Below are 24,600 nucleotides of genomic sequence, written 5' to 3' on the forward strand. Positions count from 1 at the left end.
CCGCCTTCTATTGTCATAAAGAGTGTGTTTGGTGTTGTTCCTGCTCCTATACCAATCACACCTAATATTCCTACTGTTGCTCACGTTACTCATGTGCCTAGATGAGATCATCACTCATCACATCCTATGTTCACTCATTGCGGTTGTCTTGGTCATCTTGTCGCTTATTACTTTATCCTGAGCTTGTTCCCTATTCTAGCAAAGGGGATTAAGCAAGAATAAGAATTGTCACTTGGCTTCCTCGACCGCTACACCAAGCACTAGTCCATCTAATCACTCCAGCAATGTGCACAGCTCCAACAGATTCAGCAACTTATTCATGGAGCTCTCAACTTCACTAGTGCCTCTGCTTCTACTTCTGTTGTCTCTAGTATGACTAAACCCTAGATTTTATATACCAAGCTGGCATCATTTTGCTCCATCGCCTCAGCACGGAGAAGTAGATTGTCGAGTTCTTCATAAAATCACTTCTCCTTCCTTGCTTTGAGCATTTAGTTAACAAAGTCTCAGTTTATGATCCACCTTAAATTTGATAGGGTGTATTAAAGTTATTAGATTATTTATTTATCCTATTTCATAGTGACTTTGTATAAATAGGAGTCAGCCCCCTCTTTCATCATCAATCAAATACATAACATTTTTCACCAAACAATACTCTTCTTCTCTCTTCACCTCAACCCAATCTAGGGTAAACCTACTATCATTTCAACATCATTTAATAACATCCTTATGCGAATCTTGGGTTGTATTTTGTTCTATCAAGGCAGATATTCATCATTCTTAGCTTTGTAAATTTTATCGTGTGAAATACTACTGGTATAATTGCAATTTTCTCAACAAGAAAAAAAAAGAAAAAAAGTTAGCTAGATGTCCTACAAGTAAACCGTTAACAATTAAAAGTAACTTCAATGACAAAATTAATCAAATCTTAGAATATAGAAGCATTTAAATTATCAAAGTTACAAAATATGACGATTTTTGATCGAGACTAGATTGTAGCTATCATGTAGAGGAAACATATCTTGCAGCCTTCGATATTTTGGCACATGTTCTTCCTCTCTGTTGAGAATATTAGACATAAACAATGACCACAAGCATTTATTTCACTCATAGGATGTCATACACCATCAAGATAACCAGAATACCTTCTTTTTCTTGAACTTTGGCTTCCACTCTTAATCCTCATAATTAGTTGAAGAGATCCTTTTACATAATAACTTCTTTAAGACCTCCATCTGTTCCATTCACGTAAATAATTCCCATGTTCCACTTTGGTTGAGCACGGCAAAACCTTTTATTTGTCACTTGTCAATCAAGTTAGTTTCCATCAGTATCAAGATGTATGAGCATACCTCTTACCTTACTACAAAGATAATACCAACTTGATGGAAAGTTGACATCCTGAGATCTGCAAATTACTAGATCTGCAGCACTCAACAGGCCACACAGATGGTACATTTCTGGCTTTTACTGCCAAGAACAATTCCAAGTGATTCAACAATCTCACACTTTGTGATACTTGTACTTCTGCACCAAGTTGAACCTATCAACACTTTTATTGAAGCCCTTGAGCACAAGAGTCCTTACAGCCTCCACCCCTTGCTTTAGAGCAGTGTCTATCTGGTGGCAACCAAAAGAAAAAAGTATGTTAAGTACACAGCATCACCAAATCATAGTATTTCCAAGTTGAAAAGCTGTAGTGGATGGGAGATTAAGGAGCAATCCAGGGCATGGGAACCTAAGGTCTAAGAGTCATTGACTAAATAGTGATACTCAATATCTAAGGAAAAGTCATCTTCAATTACCAACTGGCAAATGCCTTCCATTATAGGCAAAACAAATACAAAACTTTAGCCAGGTAAACTAAGGAAGTTGCCAGGCTTCTTTTTAGAACAATTTTTAATGCAGATTAGCATACACTATTCTGATGTGCCACAAATGTTAGTTTTTAAATGTGGTTCTAAACACGTTTGTCAACTTGTCTTGGTTTTGGTTTCAACAGTAAATGTATTTCAAAATAAAGCCATATATTATTTTGGTTATCAGTATGCAATCCCCACTGCCAGATATTCCAAAGGTTAAGATTAAATGGTGAAATTCGTACTAGAACATTTTGTCAACTACTTAAGCCAAAGAAGACAAAGGGCTAAATGCCAAGATTGCTGATTGATGATTATCATGAAAATGCAGACTAACAAAAAGAAATTAGAATCCCTATCTTCCTCATCTATAAAAAAAGGGAGAGGTGATTTCAGCCCATGATAGAGGTCACGAGTTCGATTTACCCATAAACGTTAGGGGCAAGAATGGGCGTGCCAACCGGTACTTGTCATAATGATAAAGTATTGACACCTCGCATGGGTTGTGCCAGTGGCACATCCTAGTGCCAGGGCATGCCAACCCGTACAAATCAACACAAGGTTTTTCATTTTTTTTTTGTATTTTGCTTTACACTTCAAAAACTAATTTGGAGTTTACAAATGATAGATCTTGCTCAAATCTACTAGATCTATTATTTATAAGAGTGTTTTTACACAGATTTAGCATTTTGGTGCTAAATCTATAAAAAAAAACACTCTTTAAATGTAGGAATCAAAGAGTAAATTTGATTTCCCCTAAAATTTCCCAAATCTATAAAAAAAAACACTCTTTCAATGTAGGAATCAAAGAGTAAATTTGATTTCCCCTAAAATTTCCCAAATTTTTTAAAAAAAAACTCAAAATCATAATGTCAGATTCATTCAAATTGGGTCAAACTTGGCATTAACTCTATATGAGTTGATTTGAACTCAAATTTCATAATTCTTAGCTGAAATTTTAGTATGATTATATTTACCCCAAATTGTAAAAATCTAAAATTAATACATTAAATTCATTCAAATTATGCTAAAATTGATATAGGAACATGTTAGATGCTTAAAGTAGCTACGTACAATTAGGCATTGGTTTTAATATTGAACTATTGTTTATTGTGGGAAAAAATACGTGTATAGTTATCTATTTAGGAAGTTTTGTAATAATTTGTATACCTAGAATTAGGTTAATTTTGTTACCTTTAGAATTAGACTAATTCAGTTAGTTCCTTTTTTGTTAGAGCAACCCATAAATCATGGGATTAGTTGTCCTGCATTCCTTGTTTAAAGCAAGGGCTATTGTGTGTATATAGCTAACTTTGTATATAATATTTCATAATGAAGGAAATGCTACTGTAGAATTATTCCTTGAAATCTGTCATTTATTAATGAATGTTTTCAATCATATTTTGTGATAAACAATATTTCTACTTAACTATTACTATATTTTTCAATAAAATATGCCATTTACAAAATTAATCTAAAAATAAAATACTCTAATGCAGGCTTTAATACATATTAAACCAAAACTAAGGATTGTCGTGTCGAAGATATCAAAAATATCTCTAAATATCCTAAAAAATTACAATATGGTAGTCCTTGGCAATGGCAAGTAAGTTTACTAGTAGCACGGCTGCAGGGGAGTTCTAGATGGGTTAGAAAAAAGAAAAAGGAAAGGAAACAGAGAAGAGGAAAAAAAACAAAAATGTTGCTTTGGTTCTAAATCAGGCCAAAACCATGTCAAGGTACTATAGCCAATACTCCTACAGTACTGAAGTCTACAAAAAAAAATAAAGAAAGAATAGAAGAGGAAGAAAGAGAAAAAATGGGTTTAGGCATTATAGTCAAGATAGGAAAGAAAAGGAAAGGAAAAAAAAAGAAAAATTTGCATTTAACATCCTATATTTTTTATGTATTTTGCAGTTTATATCCTACATTTTCAATATTTACATATCACACCATTATGTTTTACCAAATATTTGCAGAACACACCCTAGTTAGATTAACACTAATTTAATCTAACACCATCTAGGAAATCAAAATAAATGAAATATTTCATCTAGTTCAAACCATTTGACTACTAAAATGCCTAAAATGCCCTTCCTTTTCTTCTTCTTGGACATGATGGTATTCTCCTTTGGCTAAAATCTCAAAGCTAGAAGATGAAGAAAATTGGGGCACTCTCAACCCTTCTCCTCCACCCTGTCTTCTCATGTTATTTATTAGAACATTTCATCTCATTGGAAATTCTTAAGAACTATATTTTAGCTTTTTAAATTTTGAATTAATATAACACTCATATGTCAATTCCTAGTCTTAGGTTCCATTTGTTTGGCACTTTATTGATTAATGATTATTGTGTTCTAGGTAACACAAGGTTGTACAAGAGATGAGTTTAGGTTTAGGTTAGGTAAGGCATTTTGGTAATGTCCTCAGTTTAATTACTTAACCTAAAGAGTTTGTTAAGTTTAATCAATGGATCTAACGACAGGGTGTGTTCTCTAAATATTTGGTAAAATCTAAGGTGTGATTTGAATATATTTAATATAGGGTGTAAAGTGCAAATATGTGTAAAGGTACGGTATTAAATGAACATGTATCAAAGAAAGAATAATCAGAGGAAGAAATAGAGGAAAAGAGAGGAAAGACGAAGATATGGGAAAGAAGGGAAAAGAAAAGGAAACTAACCCCGCCTTAGAATTTATGCAAATAGAGTACAGAAACCACATATTACTTGGGATAAATTGTGATTAAGCAATTTAAGGCAAGTTTCCTACTTCCTATTTCCATAAGTATTTTATAAGTTAGAAATAAGATAGAATTGTTCAAAATAAGATTTTTACTGAAGGAAATGTTATTATTTTATTTTATCTTTTCCAAATTTCTGAGATAAGAATTTTTATTATAATGATAATTAATATGCTACAAAGAAATGAAGTATTAATAAATTCATTATTGAGATTCTTTCATATTATTGTGAAGTTAGGAATATCAAGATCCTTGTTTACTATATCCTATTTTCAGACAATAAAACAGAAATATTATGATTCTTCCATATTACGAGATACTTAAGAAATAAAATATTGAGAACTTATTTAAAGATTTTTCCATATTTCTAACAAATTAGAAATATTGTGATTAGATAGAATTTCATGTTTTAGAAAAATAGTTATTTATTACATTCTCAGCAAATAAAATGTGAGAGGATAGTCATGAGATAAGGATGCTCTTTTATAAGATTGAAATATTTATTTTAGAAAATATTAGCATCTTGATATTACTTATAAATCATTCACACATGAATCTTCAGTGAGATTTAGAATTTTGATGTTAGAGAGTTTATTGTACATGAAATTTCAATATGTTTCTCTATGTAATAATAACAATACTAGTGAAAGTAAGATTTGGAACTAATGTAATCTTACTTAGATCAGCTACTTGGAGAAATGCATTGAATTTTGACTAGTAGAACAATGTGGTCGTAGATCAATGTACCCATTATAAAAACAATCATGGATCCCAAAATCAGCCGACTCGGGTTGGGATTAGAATTGATTTTGGTCTAGGATTGGTCGTATCAACCGAATCGGCCGAAACTCGGCCGTATCGATCGAAATCAGCAATATTGGCATAAACTAATTTTTTTAAGATGTAGGTCTAATCTAAATATATCTAACCTAGGAGACATTAGTAATCAATGTCATTAACTGTCTTCTTTTTATATTTTCAGTTTTTACCTTTTATGTTTCACACACTCTCCTCTCAGTCTCACACTTCACCGAGCTTATTTAGCGACCGATCCGGTGTCCCCCCTCTGGCTAGTCTACACTTTAGTAAACTCGGATGAGTTTTTTTTTTAATTTCTCTTCTCTTTTTCTCACTCACTTTTTAACTTCTATTTTTTTACTGTTATGGAACAACAGTAAAGAGAGATCTATTCATTGTTATTCTGCTGTAGTAATTTATGAGTATAAAAATCTGTCAAATTCAAGTCGAAATTTATTATAGTTTTGAGTGGATTTTTTATTTAGTTTTTAGACTTCATATGTGACTAATATTTATTTTCTTATTTTTCTATTTTTTTATAAATTTTTAGAAATTTATTGTATTTTAAATAATATTTAGAATTTTACATAATAAAAAATGGCCCGATCAAATACTGGCGACCGATACATATTGTTTTTTCTTAACGGCTGATCCCTATCCTAATATCGAGTTTCGGAACTTTGAAAACAATATGCATATTTGACAAGTTTTCAACGTATTACTTTTGACATCAATTCTCTTGCATTGATTTATTCAATTATGAGAGTTATAATTCTAACTAGCATGCATAGGATTTTGAACAATAGTAAGAATTAAAAAAAAAAAACCTATTTATTATATTTAAGATTCACTTAGAGCACTGAGAGCAATCAACTTAAGAACATTAAAGTAAAACCAAACTGTATAACACAGTGGACATCGTTTTTGCCCACCTATAGTTTAGATCAGGTAAGCCACAGATTTTCATATCATGATTCTTGCAAAATAATTAATTGGCATATAATTAGAAAATGTAGCATCCTTTCTTACCGTCATACTTACAAACTCCACTTTTCAGTCTTAACGGATCTTCTAGAGGGAAATAACTCGTAGTCAAAAAGAAAATAAAAACAAATCAATACCTGCCCATGTTCCTCTGAACTGAATTTCTGCAGAAGAAAAGCTCTCATGTCCATTGTTCCAGGCGGATTGCCAATGCCTAATAGATTTGAACAGTCAAAAAAATTGAAGAACTATGAAATGACATTGAGAAGTAATAGAATAAGAGATAATGATAAACCACCTATGCATAGGCGAGGAAAGTCACGGGAACCATCCAAATGCTCAATGACGCTCTTTACTCTGAAATAGATAACTAACCTTAATCAAGAGACATTCTTTATGGATCCTTAAAAATGATACCTCCACAACACATGTTAGAAATATGACAATGAAGCAAAACAGCAAAACTATAGGAAAAAAAATTTTCACTTAATAGCATGAATTTACTATGCTGATAGGCAGCATTGCACATGTCAATTAAGTGAGAACATGTTGATTAGAACCATATAATGAGTAATCTTAACACGTGTTGATTGGCACATCACTACTTGATCTAGATAGACTCATTACTATGGATGGTTGTGTCGGTCATTGTGCCATGTGGAGCATTTTTTTTTTATTTTTCATATTTTCATCAATCATTATCAAATCAACTAATCAATTGATTATTTAGAAGGTTTAGATAAAATTAATGATGATGAGATTAAGATAATGATGATGATGGTGATGATGATGGTGATGGTGATGGTAATGGTGATGGTGATGGTGATGGTGATAATGATGAGACTCAGTCTAGTGGCAGTAATGATGAAAATAAGACATGCGTTCCTATTACACAACCTTCTCAAAAAGATATTATTTATATAAAATACTTGAATTTATAGGTAGCAGGACATTAGGATAAGTGCACTCACAGAATGATATGAGTTCATCATCATTTTCATCATATCAATCACACCTACCAGAGCAAAAATACCTTTATTATATATGCTTATGATGTGTTAGTACCTATCTCGGTGCCGATCAATTTCATGTATGTTTAATATCCATATCATATCATAGAAAAATTACAAAATTACTATTTGTATGAAGACTATATGAGACATTACAACGAGCAACACTATTAGTAGATGAATTTTAAAAAATATCAACTATATTTAATGTAACGTCCCTGTGTTATTCTTGTGCTGATAAATGAAGTCTTTAATCCTCCTCGTTATTCTACATTCAACTAGATATTACTTTTAATTATTGAACTATTATCAATTAATATTATATGTTTTATTTTATTATGGAGTATTCAATTATATTATGGAGTGTTCAATCATTAATATTAATTTTAATGAATATATTCAATTATATTATTGTTAAATAATATTTATATTTAACTGTTGCTTTATGTTTAATAACATAGATCATTTACAAAAATAATCTAAAGATAAATCACTATAATGTAAAATTTAATACATATATTTAAACTAAAAACTAAAGATTAACATACCGAATACCTAAAAAATCTCTAAATATCCTAAAATCTTTATTAAAAATATTATATATGCATGTAAGTAGCACACAAGGGTCAAATAAAGAGACAAGGGGAAAAAATAAAAATAGAAAAAGGAAAGTTGCATACTCGAAGTTGTTGGAGTTGATGGAGCTGGATCTTTGTCGAAGAAGTTCGTGGAATGTCGATAGAGGCCGAATTTGCACTCTTAGGAGAGAGAGAGAAGAGATGCTTTTCTCTTTGAACTGTTGGGCTCAAGGACATCAATTATTTGATATCCCCAGGTCGGATACGAGTTAGGTCTCTCATGGTTCCAACGTGATTAACTTTGAAAGAACCATATCAAACAGTTTCGACCAAAATTATCGAAATTGACCAAATACAAATCATATATCAATCGATCCAATCGATACCACACTAAAATCGATCATTAGACTAGTTTCGTGTCCAAATCCGTCTCATGATCGACTGAAACTAGGATCCTTGGTCATGTCTTCCTTCAGAGCCCAAGTTTTAAATCCCAACTATTACTTTATCATAGAGTCTACAATTGAAAATGATTAGGGTTGATGTCACTATTGAAATTACTCCTTCCATCCTAATGTCACTTTTCAGTCTTCGAACTATGGGTGACAACGAGTCGAATTAAATCCGACCCGATCTGATTCTGCATCCGAGTTCTACTAGATATGGGTTGAGATTTTTCTATCCACCTTAATATCTGAATTCATATTTGTATCTGGATATAGTCTATGTAGATATGGGTTGAAGAATAATATCAAATCAATATCCGCATATTATTTAGTTTTAAACATTACGAAAACAGTGATACAAAAGGCTTTTGAATATTTTTATATGAATCTTCAATCTAGTTTTCGCATATATTTATTGATTGTATATAGATTTTAGTAATTATATCACAAATTCTTATACATTTAGAAAATGTATACCGGATACCCAATTCGTATCTATGGTTATACTTAATAGATATGGTAATTAAGTTCACTATCCATATCCCAAGAAATATATGGATAAGGATACGATTTTACCACTATCCAATCCATATTCAGTCCAATTTCACCCCCTACTCCCAACCAATTAGCATAAGTTTTTGACTTCTTTTTCCCTCTATTTCCTTATCTATACTATTTGTTGTCACTGATCATTGATGATCAGAGATCATGGCACTCTCCCTCCCTACTTCAAGCTATTGCCTTGCAAATCAAGTACTCAAAATGAATGAGAAGACCTCGAGCCAACTTGATTTTCCACTATACCAAACACAAGCTAGGTTGCCTAGAAAGCTTGAATTCACTCTTCTATTGTGTCAAAACCATGGTTAGTAGAGTCAGCTTATCCCGACTGGACAAGATTTGCCGATCCCGATCAGGATCGAGATCAGTGGGTTTAGGTCAATCAAGCCAGATCCATGATAGATCTAACCCAGATCCAACTCGAGGACATCACTTATTGCTCCTCACTCTCTTTTTGTCTCTTTCTTCTCACTCTCATTCTCTTTCACTTTTTTTTTCTCTTTTTCTCTTTTTACCATATATCCATTGTTTTTCTAACGGAGAAATTTAGCTCTGGCAAACTTCGGTATGTAATGTAATTTTTTTATTTTATTTCGTTATTTCTCTCAGTTTTTTTATTTCTTCCACTCTCTCTCTTTTTCTTCTTCTTCTTCTACGTACCATAGTTTTCTTTCTTTTCTTTTTATTTTCTTCCACTTCTCTCTCTAATCTCTTCTTCTTTTCATTGTCAATAGATTTTTAATTTTTTTCTTTTCTTCTTTTGGTTGTCTTTCTCTCCTTCACTTACTGCTTTTTTTCGTTCTTTTTTTCGTTCTCTTTGCAAATTCTTTCTTTTCACTATTTATTGACACCTGACAACAACTTTTTCAAATTTTTTTTTTCTTCTATACTCTCTCTCTACTCTCGTTCTTTTTTTACCGACAACAATTTTTTATTTTTTTCTTTTTGATTTCTTTTTTTTCTTTTCCTTTTCACTGACAACAGCCTTTTCTTTTCTTTTTTCTTCCACTCTCTCTAGTCTCCCCTTTTCTCTCTCTCTAATCTCTCATTTTTCACTAGCACCAAACTTTTATTTATTTTTTTATCTATTGTCATTTTTTCTCTCTTTTCTTGTTCTTCGTTTTTTTTTCTTTTTTTTTCTTTTCGTTTTCTTTCGACACTATCTCTTCTTCTTTAGTGCACAACATGACAACAGGTTTTTCTCTTCTTTTTTGTTTTCTTCCGTTCTCTCTTTCTTCACTGCACAGCAGAAAATTATTTTATTATTTAATTTTCTGAAATATATTTTTAATTTGATCTCTATTTAGATGTTTACATTAAAATTACTACGCAATATTGTATCCTCTTAACTAAAACAAAAGGCGTGTCAAATACAACTGATGTGGAAAGAAAATTAGTGGTGGTGTTAGTCGTCTGAAAAAATATTTAGCTAGAAGATAAGAAAATGTAGTAGCTAACACTCAAAGTAAATTTAAAAGTCAAAATACAAATGTTCGCTTATCTAATAGGCAAATAAAAAGATAAATAAACAGCACAAAGAAAAGAGTCAATAATTCGTCAAGAATTAATGCATGATCATATAACATTAATGATGATAATAGTGAGCAAAATGGGGAGGACGATAAAGAAAGACAAATGAGGAAGGCAATGAAAAAAAATAAAAATACACAAAGATAAGAGGAGATGAGAAAAAGCTATGGTGGTAGCTTTCAAAGATCTAGTCAGTTCATATGCTACTAAATATCTTAAGGTAGCTATGGTGGTAGCTTTCAAAGATCTAGTCAGTTCATATGCAAGAAGAAAGAATATGGAGGCAATAGTTCTAAAACTCTTGATGTTACAAGCTTTACAGCGAAGTCTAAAAATATTAAACCAATGGATACATATCTTTAGAAAAAAAAAAGAGTTGTATATAGACGACTATCAAGGCAACTCTCAAGGAATAAAAAAATAAAAAGAAGCATATTGGTAGGGTTATATCTAAACTTTTTTCTACAATATCCTTTTAATGTAGCTGATAGCCCTTATTATCACACTATGATAAATACTATACAATCAATAGGGTATGGTGTTATATCTCCTAGTTCAAAAATTATTGCTACTAAATATCTTAAGGTAGCGTTAGATAAGCTTCACACTTATATTAAGACATTTAAAATATATTGAAATAATTTTGGTTCTAATGTATGATGGGTAGACTACACAAAACAGAAGAAATATAATTAATTTCTTGATAAACTCGTGCATGGAGCTAATATTTTTTAAGTCTATGGATGCTACTGTTTATTTCAAAAATGCAAATTATATTTTTCAGTTGATAGATGAGGTAATAAAAGAACTTGGTAAAAAATGGGTAGTCTAAGTGGTTACTGAAAATAGGGCAAATTATAAGATTGTTGGACAATTACTTACGATGAAAAAACAATATTTATATTGGTTGTCATATGCTGCACATTATCTTGATTTTATATTGAAAGATATTGCCAAAGATTCTAAAATTAACATAGTCATACATGAAGATCACAAGTTAACGAACTTTATATATATTTATGGTTGGATTTTTAATTTACTTAGATAAATAACTAGTAATAGAGAGATAATCAAACCCAACTTCACTAGATTTATCACTCATTTTCTAGCATTAGGTAGCATCATGTGATATAAGGATGAGATTATGTGAGTATTTATATCACCAGAATGGTATATAAAAATTAAAAATATGAAACCTAACAATCGAATTTAGATAAAGCTTTGAAGAGCATGGCTCTTAAAAATACAATTTGGAACAATATTATAATTGTCACCACAGTATTTGAACCTCTTGTCAATATATTGGATAGCAAAATGTAATATAGATTATGCGGTATTTATATCACTAGAGTAGCCTATAAAAATTAAGAATATGAAACCTAACAATCAAATTTAAGTGAAGCTTTGAAGAACATGACTCTTGGAAATGTAATTTGGAATAATATTACAATTGCTACCATAGTATTTAAGCATCTAATCAAAATATTACGACTTGTAGACAATGACAGTAAGTCTAAGATAGATTTCTTATACGAGACTATGGATATAGCAAATAGTCAATAAAAACAAATATGAGCAAAAGTTATAAGAAGTGGTGGAAGTTGATTAACTCCATATAAAAAAAACTACACAGAGATATACATGCTGCTGGTAGACATATTTTTAATTTATTAATTTACTTTTATTTAAATATTTTAAAGTTTGAATGCTTATAAATTTCTATAGGATATTTTCTTAAACCAAGATTTCAATTCTTTACAAATATCACTAACGATGCTGAAATCTTACTGAGAGTTGGAAAAGTAATCAGCAAACTATAATCTAATATTCATAGACAAATCCTTTGCTATAAAGAAATTATGATTCAATTAAATAATTTTATTATTATTTATCAAGTCTAAATTAAAGAATTTTAGTATTATTTATTTCAAGTTTCAATATAATCAATTTTTATAAAATGTAGTCAATAATATATTTTCAGATAGAGAAATATAGATTAACAAATGGCCAATTCAGTATTAATAAGGGTTATTTGCACTGAAAACCCACTTGGTTTTTAATTTGGCGGGCCAGAGTCATTTTGAGTTTCTCTTGCACTTGAGGTTTTTTTCTTACTTTTCTTTCAATTTTGCCATTTCTATTATTTAGTGCCTCATTAAATATTGACGAGACACTACAAGAGAGAGAGAAATGACCCGTACTTATCTTCTTCATCATCTTCTTCATCTTTAACTTTATATGTTAATTCTTCTTTTTCTTCATCATCTTCTTCTTCTACTGCTCCTTTTTCTATCTCTTAATCTTTTTTATTATTTATACAAGTCTCTAATCATTCTTTAATTAAAAAAATAAGAGACTAACTAAAAATAGTTTAAACTGTGAATTTTTGTTAGAATTTCATACTTAAACTACGAATTTTGTACAAAAACTATGAATTCTTTATTCCACTGTAGATATATTTCGAATCTAAAAAATTCCGAATAAAAAAGTTTTAAATCATGATGTCATAAATTTTATCCAACTGGTTTCATAATTTTTGAACTTCAAATGACTATCTTGTGAATATTTTTTTAAAATTGTGCACAACTGAAATTTTATAGTTTAAGTACGAAATTTGTACTTAAAGTATGAATTTTATACTTAAACTATGAAATTCTAATTCTGCATAATTTTAGCAAAATATTCAGAAGATATACATATGATATCCAAAAATTATGAAACTAATTTGATAAAATCCTTGACATCATGATCTAAAACTTTTATAATCTAAAACTTTTATATTTAAAGTTTTTTCATATTTAAAATTTATCTACAGTGAAACAAAGAATTTGACAAAAAGTTCGTAGTTTAAATATAAAATTCGTAGTTTAACTACGAAATTCGTAGTTTAAATATGAAATTCCGACAATAATTCATAGTTTGAACTATCTCCAATTAGTCTCTTACTGTATTAATTAAAGAGCGATTAGAAAGACTTGTATAAAAAAAATATCTCTAATTTATATAATAATAACTTTCATTGATTTTTAACAATTTTCATTATTTTTTTTTTACATTGCAAAATTTATATATTTCACCATTATAATTTACATATAAACAAATTATAGATAGTTTAAATAAATAAAAACTCTTTAATCAATGTTTCAAAAATATAACTTAATCTAATATTACATGTAAATTATATAATATATACTAAAAAAACTGTGAATTTTTGTCAAAATTTCATACTTAAACTATCAATTTCATACTTAAACTATGAATTCTTCGTTCCGCTATAAATATATTTCCAATCTAAAGAAACTCCGACTAAAAAAGTTCTAGATCATGATGTCATAGATTTTATCCAATTAGTTTCATAATTTTTGGACTTCAAATCTTGTGAATATTTTTTCAAAACTTTGCACAACTAAAATTTCATAGTTTAAGTACGAAATTTGTACTTAAAGTATGAATTTCATACTTAAACTACGAAATTCTAATTCTACGTAATTTAGGAATATATTCAGAAGATATGAATATGACATCCAAAAAGTATGAAACTAATTGGATAAAATCCGTGAAATCATATCTATAACTTTTATATTTGGAGTTTCTTCATATTTGAAATTTATCTATAGTGAAACGAAAAATTTGACAAAAAATTCATAGTTTAAGTATGAACTTCGTAGTTTAAGTATAAAATTCATAATTTAAGAATGAAATTTTGACAATAATTCATAATTTTTAAGGTTTATATTGTAATTTACTTGTAATATTAGATTAAGTTATATTTTTTGAAACATTGATTAAGGAGTTTTTATTTATTTAGACTATCTCTAATTTATTTATATATAAATTGTAATAGTGAAATATATAAATTCTGCAATTTAAAAAAAATAATGAAAGTTATTATTATATTTACGAAATTGACTAATTAGAAATATTTTTTCTATACAAATATCACAAATCGCTCTTTAATTAATACAATAAGAGACTAATTAGAGATAGTTTAAACTACAAATTTTTGTCAGAATTTCATACTTAAACTATGAATTCTTCATTCTGCTATAGATATATTTCAAATCTAAAGAAACTCCGAATAAAAATTTAATATAATATTACAATTAAATTACAATATATACTTAAAAAACTATGTATTATTGTCAGAATTTTATACTCTAACTACTAATTTTGTATTTAAACTACGAATTTCATACTTAAACTACGAATTTCTTGTCAAATTCTTTATTTCACTGTAGATAAATTTCAAATATGAAGAAACTCCAAATATAAAATTTCTAGATTATAATGTTACAGATTTTATTCAATTAGTTTCATTTTTTTGGATGTCAGATGCATATCTTCTAAATATTTTGCTAAAATTACGCAAAATTAAAATTTCATAGTTTAAGTATGAAATTCATACTTTAAGTACAAATTTCGTACTTAAACTACGAAATTTCAGTTATGCACAGTTGTAAAAAAATATTCACAAGATAATCATTTAAAGTCCAAAAATTATGAAACCAGTTGCATAAAATCTATAATATCATGATTTAGAACTTTTTTATTCAGAGTTTCTTCAGATTCGAAACATATCTACAGTGGAATGAAGAACTCATGGTTTTAGTACGAAATTCATAGTTTAAGTATAAAATTTTAACAAAAATTCACAGTTTAAACTATCTCTAATTAGTATCTTATTTTGTTAATTAAAGAGCGATTAAAGACTTGTATAAAAAAATGATTAAGAAATAGAAAAATGAGCAATAGAAGAAAAAGATGATGAAGAAAAAATTAGCAGCAACATATACAGTAGAAGATGATGAAGAGGATGAGTACAGGTCATTTCTCTCTCTCTTGAAGTGTCCTGTCAATATTTAATGAAGCACTAAATAACAAAAAGGGTAAAGTTGAAAGAAAAGTAAGAAAAAAGCCTCAAGTGCAAGAGAAACCCAAATTGACCCTGGCCTGCCAAATCGAAAACCAAATGGGTTTTCGATACAAATAACCCTATTACTAAAATTGTTGCAACTATATTTCATAACAGTCCGGCTAAATAGTGGTCGATTTATGGATAAGATGAAGCATCAAATTTAACAACAATATCAAAGAAAATCTTAAGTCAAACTATATCTTTATCACAGTGTGAAAGAAATTAGACTACATTTACCTTGATCCACACAAAACATATAATCGATTGACAATAGAGAGATTAAATAAATTAGTTTTCTATCATTATAATAAAATATTGAGGGAGCAAAATTTAAGGAAGACAAAATAATTAGCTGATTTTACATTATGTTTTTTATGAAGATGCCCTAGCTCCATGGATCAAAGAAGTAGAGGACAAATTATTGGATGATAGAGATAACCACGGTTAAATGAGATATTAGGGGAGACTACGATTAGAGCAAAGGCTGGTACAAATCATTTGAAGCAAGAGATAGTATAGCTACTAGTACCAACAATAATAATGATGATCTTGATACATCTGATGGCAAAATCATTCTTTCACATTTGCTGACAAAATTTAAGAAGGCATAGGGATTGAAGACAGAGAAACTGAAGATGTGCATATATATCAACGACATCATTACGAGGATGTTGCTCATTATGAGTATAGCTCATTAAGTATTCTTTATTTGGAGTCATCATAAGATCCATATGCTGGTTGTTATTCTCCTCAGTATCCTTAAACATAAAATTCATATATTGATTATTACTCTCCTCAAAAACAACTAGATCTATTTAATATGACTAGTATCATGCAATCACTCTTTGGAGCACCAGGCCTTAGACATTATTATTTACGAACTCTCTCTCTCTCTTTCACTCTTTCTTCTCACTCTCTTTCTTTCTTTCTTTCTTTCAATCTTTCTTTCATTTTTTCTCTACTTACTATCTAATCATTGTTTCTCTTACAAAAGATCTAACACCAACAAACTCCGACAAACCCTAAAAACTTCGACAAACGCCAATAGATAATTTTTAATTTATTTTTGTATTTCTCTCTCAATTTTTTTCATTTCTTCCACTCTCCCCCTTCTTCTAATGGTTTTTCTTTCTTTTGTTTGATTCTCTTCCATTCACTCTCTTTCTAATCTCTTCTTCTTTTTAATTTTTATTGCACCATAGTTTTTTTTTCTATTTTTTTATTTTTGGTAAACTTTTTTCTAAATTTTTAAAAGTTTTCCTGTACTTTTAAATAATATTTACAATTTTACGTAATTAAAAAGTCCTATCAAATCCAGGTGACCGATATGACCGATACAATCGATCCAGCCGATAAGCATCATTATTTAGTAAGGCCGATCTCGATCTCGATCTCAATTTTTTAAACCTTAGTTTGCGTAGTGCTGCAAAGTGAACAAAAGGTAGGTAATACTACAAAATCAAAGTTCATCTTGGTTTTTCGTGCAACTGGTCTATTAGGTTTTCTTTTCAAGTATTCACACAGAGAAAATCAAAAAAAGAAAAAAGTACGAGGGTACAACATTCATTGCAAGCCTCTGATCTATAGCACTGAGTGTACGAGCACGACATGTACCTTTGATACTAATGGGTTACGGTACCAAAAGATAGGCTACGGAACGATTCCTTCAAGATCTGGATTTATTACAAGAATCAGTCTGCGCAACCGTAGAAAAATATTCACCAAATATTCTCCTACAGTCAGAAAATTACGAAACCAAGTGGATTAGATCCATATAGCTCCCTGATCTACAATTTTTGTATTTACGCCCTTCGTAGATTCGAACTGCAACTAGGACAAAAACACGAAAGAACGCACGTGATGGTGGTGGTGACGGATGGAGTGGATGTTAAGATTATGGATGATTATGGAGATGAAGGTGGATGGTAGATGTGGTTAAGAGATAAAGACGAAGGAGAAGAAGTGGTCGAGATCCCAAAGAAAAGGAAGGACTCGACAAACAATGGAGATTAGAAGTTAGGAGAGACCTTACCAACGGTAGAGATAGAAGGATGGTGAAGAGGGAGGAGAGAGAGAGAATAGAGAGAAGATAGGAAGTAAGAAATCAATAATCCAATAGCATAATAAATTTGGCTGTCATCCACACCTTTATAGAGACTAACCAACAAGCCCTAATAACAATAACTAACACTAATTCTAGTGCAATCCCGTCGATCGCGTTCGAACGCGCCCGACTGTGTGCAAGTGTTCGCAAGGGCGTTCGAACGCGACCTACAGGAATTTTATTTTAATGAAAATAAACAACTTATTCAATAAGAAAAGATCCTAATTAAATATATTAGATACCCCCCTACCCCCAATCCCCTCTTTTATTCCAGATTTGGTTCAGCATTGGCACAGTAAAGGAAGTAAGGAAACGAGATAGGCTATCTTGTAGTTATGGCCGACAATGGAAAATGCAAATAGCACTTCTAATAAGGGTGTATTTAGTTGATGGGAAGTAGAGAGGTAAGGAAGGTGACAACTTTCTGAAATGTTTGGATGGAAAAAAGTGGATTGAGGAGTGAGTTTATTCACTTCTCTAATACCACCTAACTTCCCTGATTTTGGCTCATTTCACATAGTGACACTTTATAGCTTTTTATACAAAGTTTCCAGTATCGAGATCGGGATCAGTATCAGCTGTCCCGAAAAACAATACATATCAGTCATATCAGTCGCTTGTATCAGATCAAACTATTTTTTAATTACGTAAAATTTTAATATTACCTAAAAATGTAGAAAAATTTAGAAAAAATAACAGAAAAATAAGAAAATAAAAATTACTCACATATAAAGCCTAAAAACTTAAATGTATTAACCTACTCAAAATTCAAAACTTTGATGAATATTAAGATGACTCTTGTAAATTTCTGTGGTCTTCATTATTAAATTCACCATAGTTTGTAAATAATGATACCTAAGATCTGGTGCTTCTTTGCATTTTTAAAAGAAATATGGTGCTTCATTGCAGCAGCAATAAAGCAACAGGAAAAGAAAAAGAGAGAATGAGAGTGGAATTAAAAACTAAAAAAAAATTTAAAAAAAAAACTCACCCTAGGTCAGTAGAGGTCGAGGTCGTCAGATCTTGGTCGGAGAACATCGTCAAAGGTCGAGGTCGCCAGAGATCTATTCGCCGGTAGAAGAGGTGAGAAAGAGAGAGAAAAGAAAGGGCTGGTTCCGGGCGAGATCGGTTTTATTAGATATCGGTCGAAACCCTGGCCAAAACTAGCCAACCGGACAGTAATAAAGGAGACCATTAATCGCTAGGGCGGAAACTGGAAACCTTGTTTTTTTTTTATATACCACATGTGACCATTAATCGCCATAATTACCACTTCCACCAAACACTTTCAATTTTTGCCGAATAATAATAAGTCATGACTACTTTATAGGAATGACTTTATCAGAAATTTTCACTTCCTAAAACCATTCTTTTCCCTCCACTTTTTATCAACCAAACATACCCTAATTTGAGATGTAACAAAAGAGACCATATGTCACAAATTGGATGAGAGTATAATAGGTAAGGAAGGTTGTGATACCTTCTAATAGTCTTTAAATTTCCTCAAAGAAAGTCCAATGGATGATGTCAATTTAAACTAAATCAATTAGGTTTTTTTTTAATTTAGGTCAACCAATCAGAGGTTTAAAGAGTTTCATTTGGTTGCATTAGTTGGTTATTGATGTGGGCATGATCTTCAATTTGACCAAAATGGAATTACTCGAGTCCAATTTTGGTCTAATTGTTGATTTTTAATTCAAATAATCAATTGAATTAATCAATTGACAGATATGGTAGCCTATATGCGGGGGATGTCCGTATTGAGTTATTACCTAAATTTGGTTAGTCAATTTAGGTAAGGTTTAATCAATTAGGATCCTATTAGGAAATAAATTCCTATTAGAATCTCAATTGATAGTTATGGTAAGCTTATATGTGGGGGATGTCCACATTGATTTATTACCTAAATTTGGTCAATCAATTTAAGTAAGATGATCAATTAGAGTCCTATTAGGAAATAAGTTTCTATTAGAATCAACTAGAATTAAAGTTGTTAACCTATTTTAGGGTTATTGCATGAGAAACAAGGACAAGTTGGAATAAGAATTATTTGAAATCTCTTATTTTCTCTCCTGTGGTCTTTTTCTCTCTCTCTCTCCCCCTTTCTCCTACTCTATCTTAAGATTCTTCTCTAATCTCTTTTACTTCCTCTCTAAACCTCTCTTCTTCTTCAATCTCTACTTTTTCGTTGGTTACTGCTGCTATCCAGAAGGTTCCAGTAGTGAAAGAGGATCTTTGGGTGCCCGGACGTGAAAAGGAAGACTTGGTTTCAAAGTAAAAGCACTACTATTCCATTTATTGGTAAACCTAAACTCTAAAGTCTTTCCTTACACCATATTTTAGGTCTTTCTATTATCACCGTACCTATTTGAGAGTTGAGGAAGCTACTATCTTATCTGAGTGGTTTTCTCTCCTTCCATCTAGTAGTAATCCTTTTAATCAATTAATTTCTTATCAGTTATTGCTTACTATATTTTACTTTAGTTATTTGTTTGGGTCGATTATTCTTCAAAACATTGCATTCATACTAGATTTGCATCAGTTATCCATGTAAAATAGTGGGGAATTAAATCCAGAAGTTATCCCAATTCTTTAATTAGTCTTGGGTAGAAACTATTATTAACACACGGAACTATGATGCCACTATAGAATCAAAACAGTGGTGCTTTCCAGTTGATCCAGTATCCACATAACATCACTATGACTGATCATGCAGTAGGGGACAGCTTACTAATCTTAAAGTCACCAAACTTCCCCTGTTAAAATCTACTATTTTCCTAACTTTCCTTACAACTTCCCTCCATATAGTAGCCTTGGGTCATTCATCATTAATCCATTATAGACCCTTCCAACATAAACTTGGGTAGCATTTCTCACTAAATCTTTCAATATCGTTGTTAAACATAAAATATATATAACCATCAACATACTACATATGTATGAACTACATATAAATTTACCCATTATGATGTCCATGACCACCCTTTGGTTGAAGCCTCATGACGCCATTTGGTAGACTCATCTCATCATAAATCTGCATTCATAAGTAAACCCAAAATGGTAACAAAAAAATAATGGAAGTGTATATACTATTCCACAAAATGAATATTCTTCACATGAGAATATCGTCTTGGGACCTACCAAAAGGATATGTCGCAATGGGACTTGGTAATATGCAGCAAGCGGTCCGATCTACAAAAGATAATAGGATAGTGAATACTATGCATATCAAGAAGAAATGAAGAAAACTTAATGGACTAGAGACCAAACAAATGATTAATAAACAAGGACATTACAAATAGTTGCACGAAGAATCTCATGATTTGTGAAAAATACACCAATTTCCCAAAGAATGGAGTTACACCTACTCACCAAAAGTAATATTGCTTTCAATCAACAATATCAAGAAATATACAACGAGATTCTAAAGCTTTCAGGATATTTTCACAATAAAAAAGCAACCTAATAATAGAAAAGATTGCCCTCATAAACTCCCATAACATACTCACCGATTCGCCGCTGTAGTTCATGTAAGCCTGCGACTTCACCAACAAAATCGGCACTTCCCCAATCGAACCTGAACTGAGTCCACCCATAACCAAATTACCCCAAATAGATAAAAGGAGGAAAAAAAATTGAATCACCAACAAGATAAGCAAGCAAACAGAGAGTTCGAACTACCGATCCCAACCAACGCCTTTGACTGGATAGTGTTCATAGAAATCCCTTCATCCCGCGAGATGCGATCGATCATCTCAAACCCCACCTGCTCGACGACTTGTCAGAACGGACTAAAAGGAGTAGTAGAGAAAGGGTTGAGGTGAGTAACTTTACGTTGTGCCTAGTGCCGTGGTACTTGTTTCCTGGGTTGCCAAGGCCTGCGATGAGCCACGGCGTGTACTCCACCTTGACGCCTTCGGCGGGGTCGGGTAGCGAGGCGAGGACGCGACGGCGAGAGTGGTGGCGGTTGGAGCGACGGAGGAGGAGGAGGCGGCGCTGGGAAAATGAGTTGGGGATTGGGGTGAGAGTGGAGGGGTAGGAGGCGAAGCTCAGCATTGCGTTGCGTTGCGTTGCGTTGCGTTGGATTGGATGAGGCGGGAGAACGTTGGGTTGGAAAGAGGATAATCGGCGCAAGATTCTCTGCTTCGATTTATGCGGAGAAGATAGAAAAATGCGGACCGAGTTTGGAAAGCCAGGCTTCTCACGGTTTCTAAACTCGGACCGGGGTTGTAATCGGGGTTGGCTCTGTTCGAGCTTGGACTAATTAATTTCAATTAGAGTCTATTTCGAACTCAAGCCTACTTTGGGCCTAAATCAAGTTTGAATCCATCTTGAGTTGAACTGAATCAAGCTTTAACCATTAGATTTTGATCTAATTAGTGTATATATATACTGAGGAATTTGCACTAATAACATACTTAGTTTTTATTTTATTTTTTTCATTTGAACCTGTTTTCATTTTTCCTTACTAGTCTTTTTCTTTCTTCCAAATTTACCCTTCTATTAGTTGGTACCTCATTAAATATTTGATAGAACATTGTAAGAATAGATAAAAGTGTTACCGTACTTTCTTCTTTTATCTCTCATTTATTTTTCTTTTTTTTTCCATTTAAGTCTCATATATGCTAAGAAATGTTATTCTACTATTCTTTTGTTTCTTTTTCTATCTCTCATTCTTCTACTATCTTTTTTATCTCATTTTTTTTCCTCTCAAAACAATTATATAGAAGCTTCTTATACAAGAGAAATGTTATCATATTCATTATGTTCAATGCATCTTTTCGACACCTTATATGACTCTTATAATCTCTTACATTTTATTTTTCATTTCATCGCTACCACTCTATACTTGTAAATAAATAGGACTTTAAATCCTAATTGTTTGAAGTAAATTCCTTAAGTATTAGTAATGAAGAAATAAGTCTTCAAAGATTTGAATAGAGTAGTATCTCCCTCACTCCTCCTCCTACTCCTTTTTTTTTATTGTAATTCATAATATAATTCAACCTTTGAGGTGTATTTATGGTGATGGTGATTGGCGGTTTGACGGTAGAATCGGTGTAAATGATGAAATTTAGAAGATATAAATGGAAGATATAATAGTAATGATGATGGCATGGGTAGATATATGATTTAGACGGGAAGATGAGAGAGAAGTAAGCCAACCCTAATAAGACTAGGGAGTACGACACTCAAAGAGGAAGGAGGAAGAGTTGGCCTAGGGTGGGCGGCAACTAGCTTAAAAGAGTGTGAGAGAGAGAGAGATTAAGAGGAAGATATAGAGAGGAGGAGATAGAGATTAAGGTAAATCAAAAATTCTTTCTTGATACCTTATATTAGATTGCTCTCTTAATATATATGGAGGCTAATCCTAAACTAACTCAGAAATAATAAAACCCTAAACTAAACAAACAAATCTACTATGATACGTTCGAATAGCTTGTCAAGCATTTAAACACGTCATTGAGGAGTACTCCAAGGCTATTCGAATGCCTATTAGGCATTCGAACGTTCTTGTTTGAAACTAGAAGTCCTTTAAAAATACCAGTAAATGACTAAACCTAGATAAGTGGGTTCAATTGAGCAAACTAAATGTCTCCCATGAGGTAACCCAATCAAGTCCAGATCACATCTATAGTTTACATCATCATTCTAAAATATCTTCTTAGGATATCTCAAGTCACCATCATATACCACATATCTAAGGGGGTTAGGAAAGAAATAAAGAGAGCATGAGTAAAAAGCTTAGTGAATAGACATTACCCTGAATTAGTGATGCTAAACAAAGAATAAATTATGTACTGAATAATATAAATCACATAGGAGTATTATGTCACGAATGAATATATGAATATATCATCAATACTATATAAATAAAAGGTAGATATCATATCATAACTGATCAAATTATATAATTCTCGACAAGGTATAAACAATCTTCATGTCATACCATTATTATAACTCTCTCAAATATGACACATATAATGTATGCCGACCATGACCATACTATGATATCAAAAGCAACCACGTATGATACATATTAACCACTCGATAATTAGATATATTAGATGATAATAAAATCATATACATTTCTCAATATCTCAATTATCAATGTCATCATCATACTTGACCACTATGCACAGTCAACACCCCATACCTAGTCTCATCAACATGCTCAAAGGCTCAGAGCATACTCTGTCATCCGCAAATGATATCTCAATCATAATCATACCCTACCATCCGCTAAGGGTATCAACATCCATCCAAATCGGGCACCCTTCTAGCTGATAGAAATACGTAAGGATAACTCGCCACATATGCCCTAGCAAATGGCATATGTCTGAATATCTACTGCGCACACTTACTGATGACCTCGGACGTAAGGCCATAGGATCGCGACTACGTCAAGCGATCAATCATCAACCAGCGTGTCTTAACCCTCGCGCCCACTCAGGTATCCTCACGCTTTCTATCAACTATCTTATTAATCAGATTTCATATTTTCTTCTAAATGATAGATCATATGCATTTTATCCGGTACTATAACAAGTCATACATATCAGAAATTTAGGTGAAAGATGAGTCGAAAGAAATATATGATGCAATGAAATTTCTAATGGTACATGTATCACATGCATACTCATGTTAGTCTATCACATATATACTCATGCTACAGCTTATCTCGACATAAAATCATAACAATATAGTTATCTCTAATCATCTCTATATATAATATCAACATACTCATATGTAAGATTAGTCTAATTACATGAATGATAAAATATGCTCGACTTAAATTATCTCTAGATAAGATCATATAATCATGCTGGAGGCCAAAACATGTATATACATAATTTATATAATATATCCTAATTTGAGAAAAACATCTAGGGGATACGACTACTCATTGTCTGATTAGAAGACTTAATACACGTATCCTTCACGTCCATCGATCAACCGTCACTCATTACTAACAAGGTCCACGAAGTCTCAAATAAGGGATTTGGGATCTGAAAATATTTAAGTAGTATGATGTTAGCCATTTATCTAATTAGAATTAATTTATATAAATA

The 24,600-nt window shown here is 31.4% G+C and overlaps 1 protein-coding gene across 2 annotated transcripts; it reads right to left on the reverse strand.

Moving 5' to 3' along the window:
* Positions 1-895: 895 nt before the first annotated feature.
* On the reverse strand, positions 896-21,716 carry LOC140764878 (chloroplastic group IIB intron splicing facilitator CRS2, chloroplastic-like). Of its 2 annotated transcripts, XM_073103701.1 has the most exons (8): positions 21,362-21,716; positions 21,209-21,293; positions 21,037-21,104; positions 20,669-20,719; positions 20,488-20,561; positions 6,682-6,740; positions 6,521-6,597; positions 896-1,620 (listed from the first exon to the last, which is right to left on the reverse strand). In XM_073103701.1, exons 1-8 carry the CDS (start codon positions 21,581-21,583, stop codon positions 1,504-1,506), a joined length of 753 nt encoding a protein of 250 aa, XP_072959802.1. In that variant the 5' UTR covers positions 21,584-21,716; the 3' UTR covers positions 896-1,503. The 2 variants fall into 2 exon arrangements, with proteins under 2 accessions (XP_072959802.1, XP_072959803.1); XM_073103702.1 differs by lacking the exons at positions 896-1,620; positions 6,521-6,597; positions 6,682-6,740 and adding an exon at positions 8,560-10,217.
* Positions 21,717-24,600: the final 2,884 nt, after the last annotated feature.

Source organism: Typha angustifolia, chromosome 8 (assembly GCF_048772165.1).
Source record: "Typha angustifolia cultivar Huaian chromosome 8, ASM4877216v1, whole genome shotgun sequence".
NCBI classification, from domain to species: Eukaryota; Viridiplantae; Streptophyta; class Magnoliopsida; order Poales; family Typhaceae; genus Typha; species Typha angustifolia.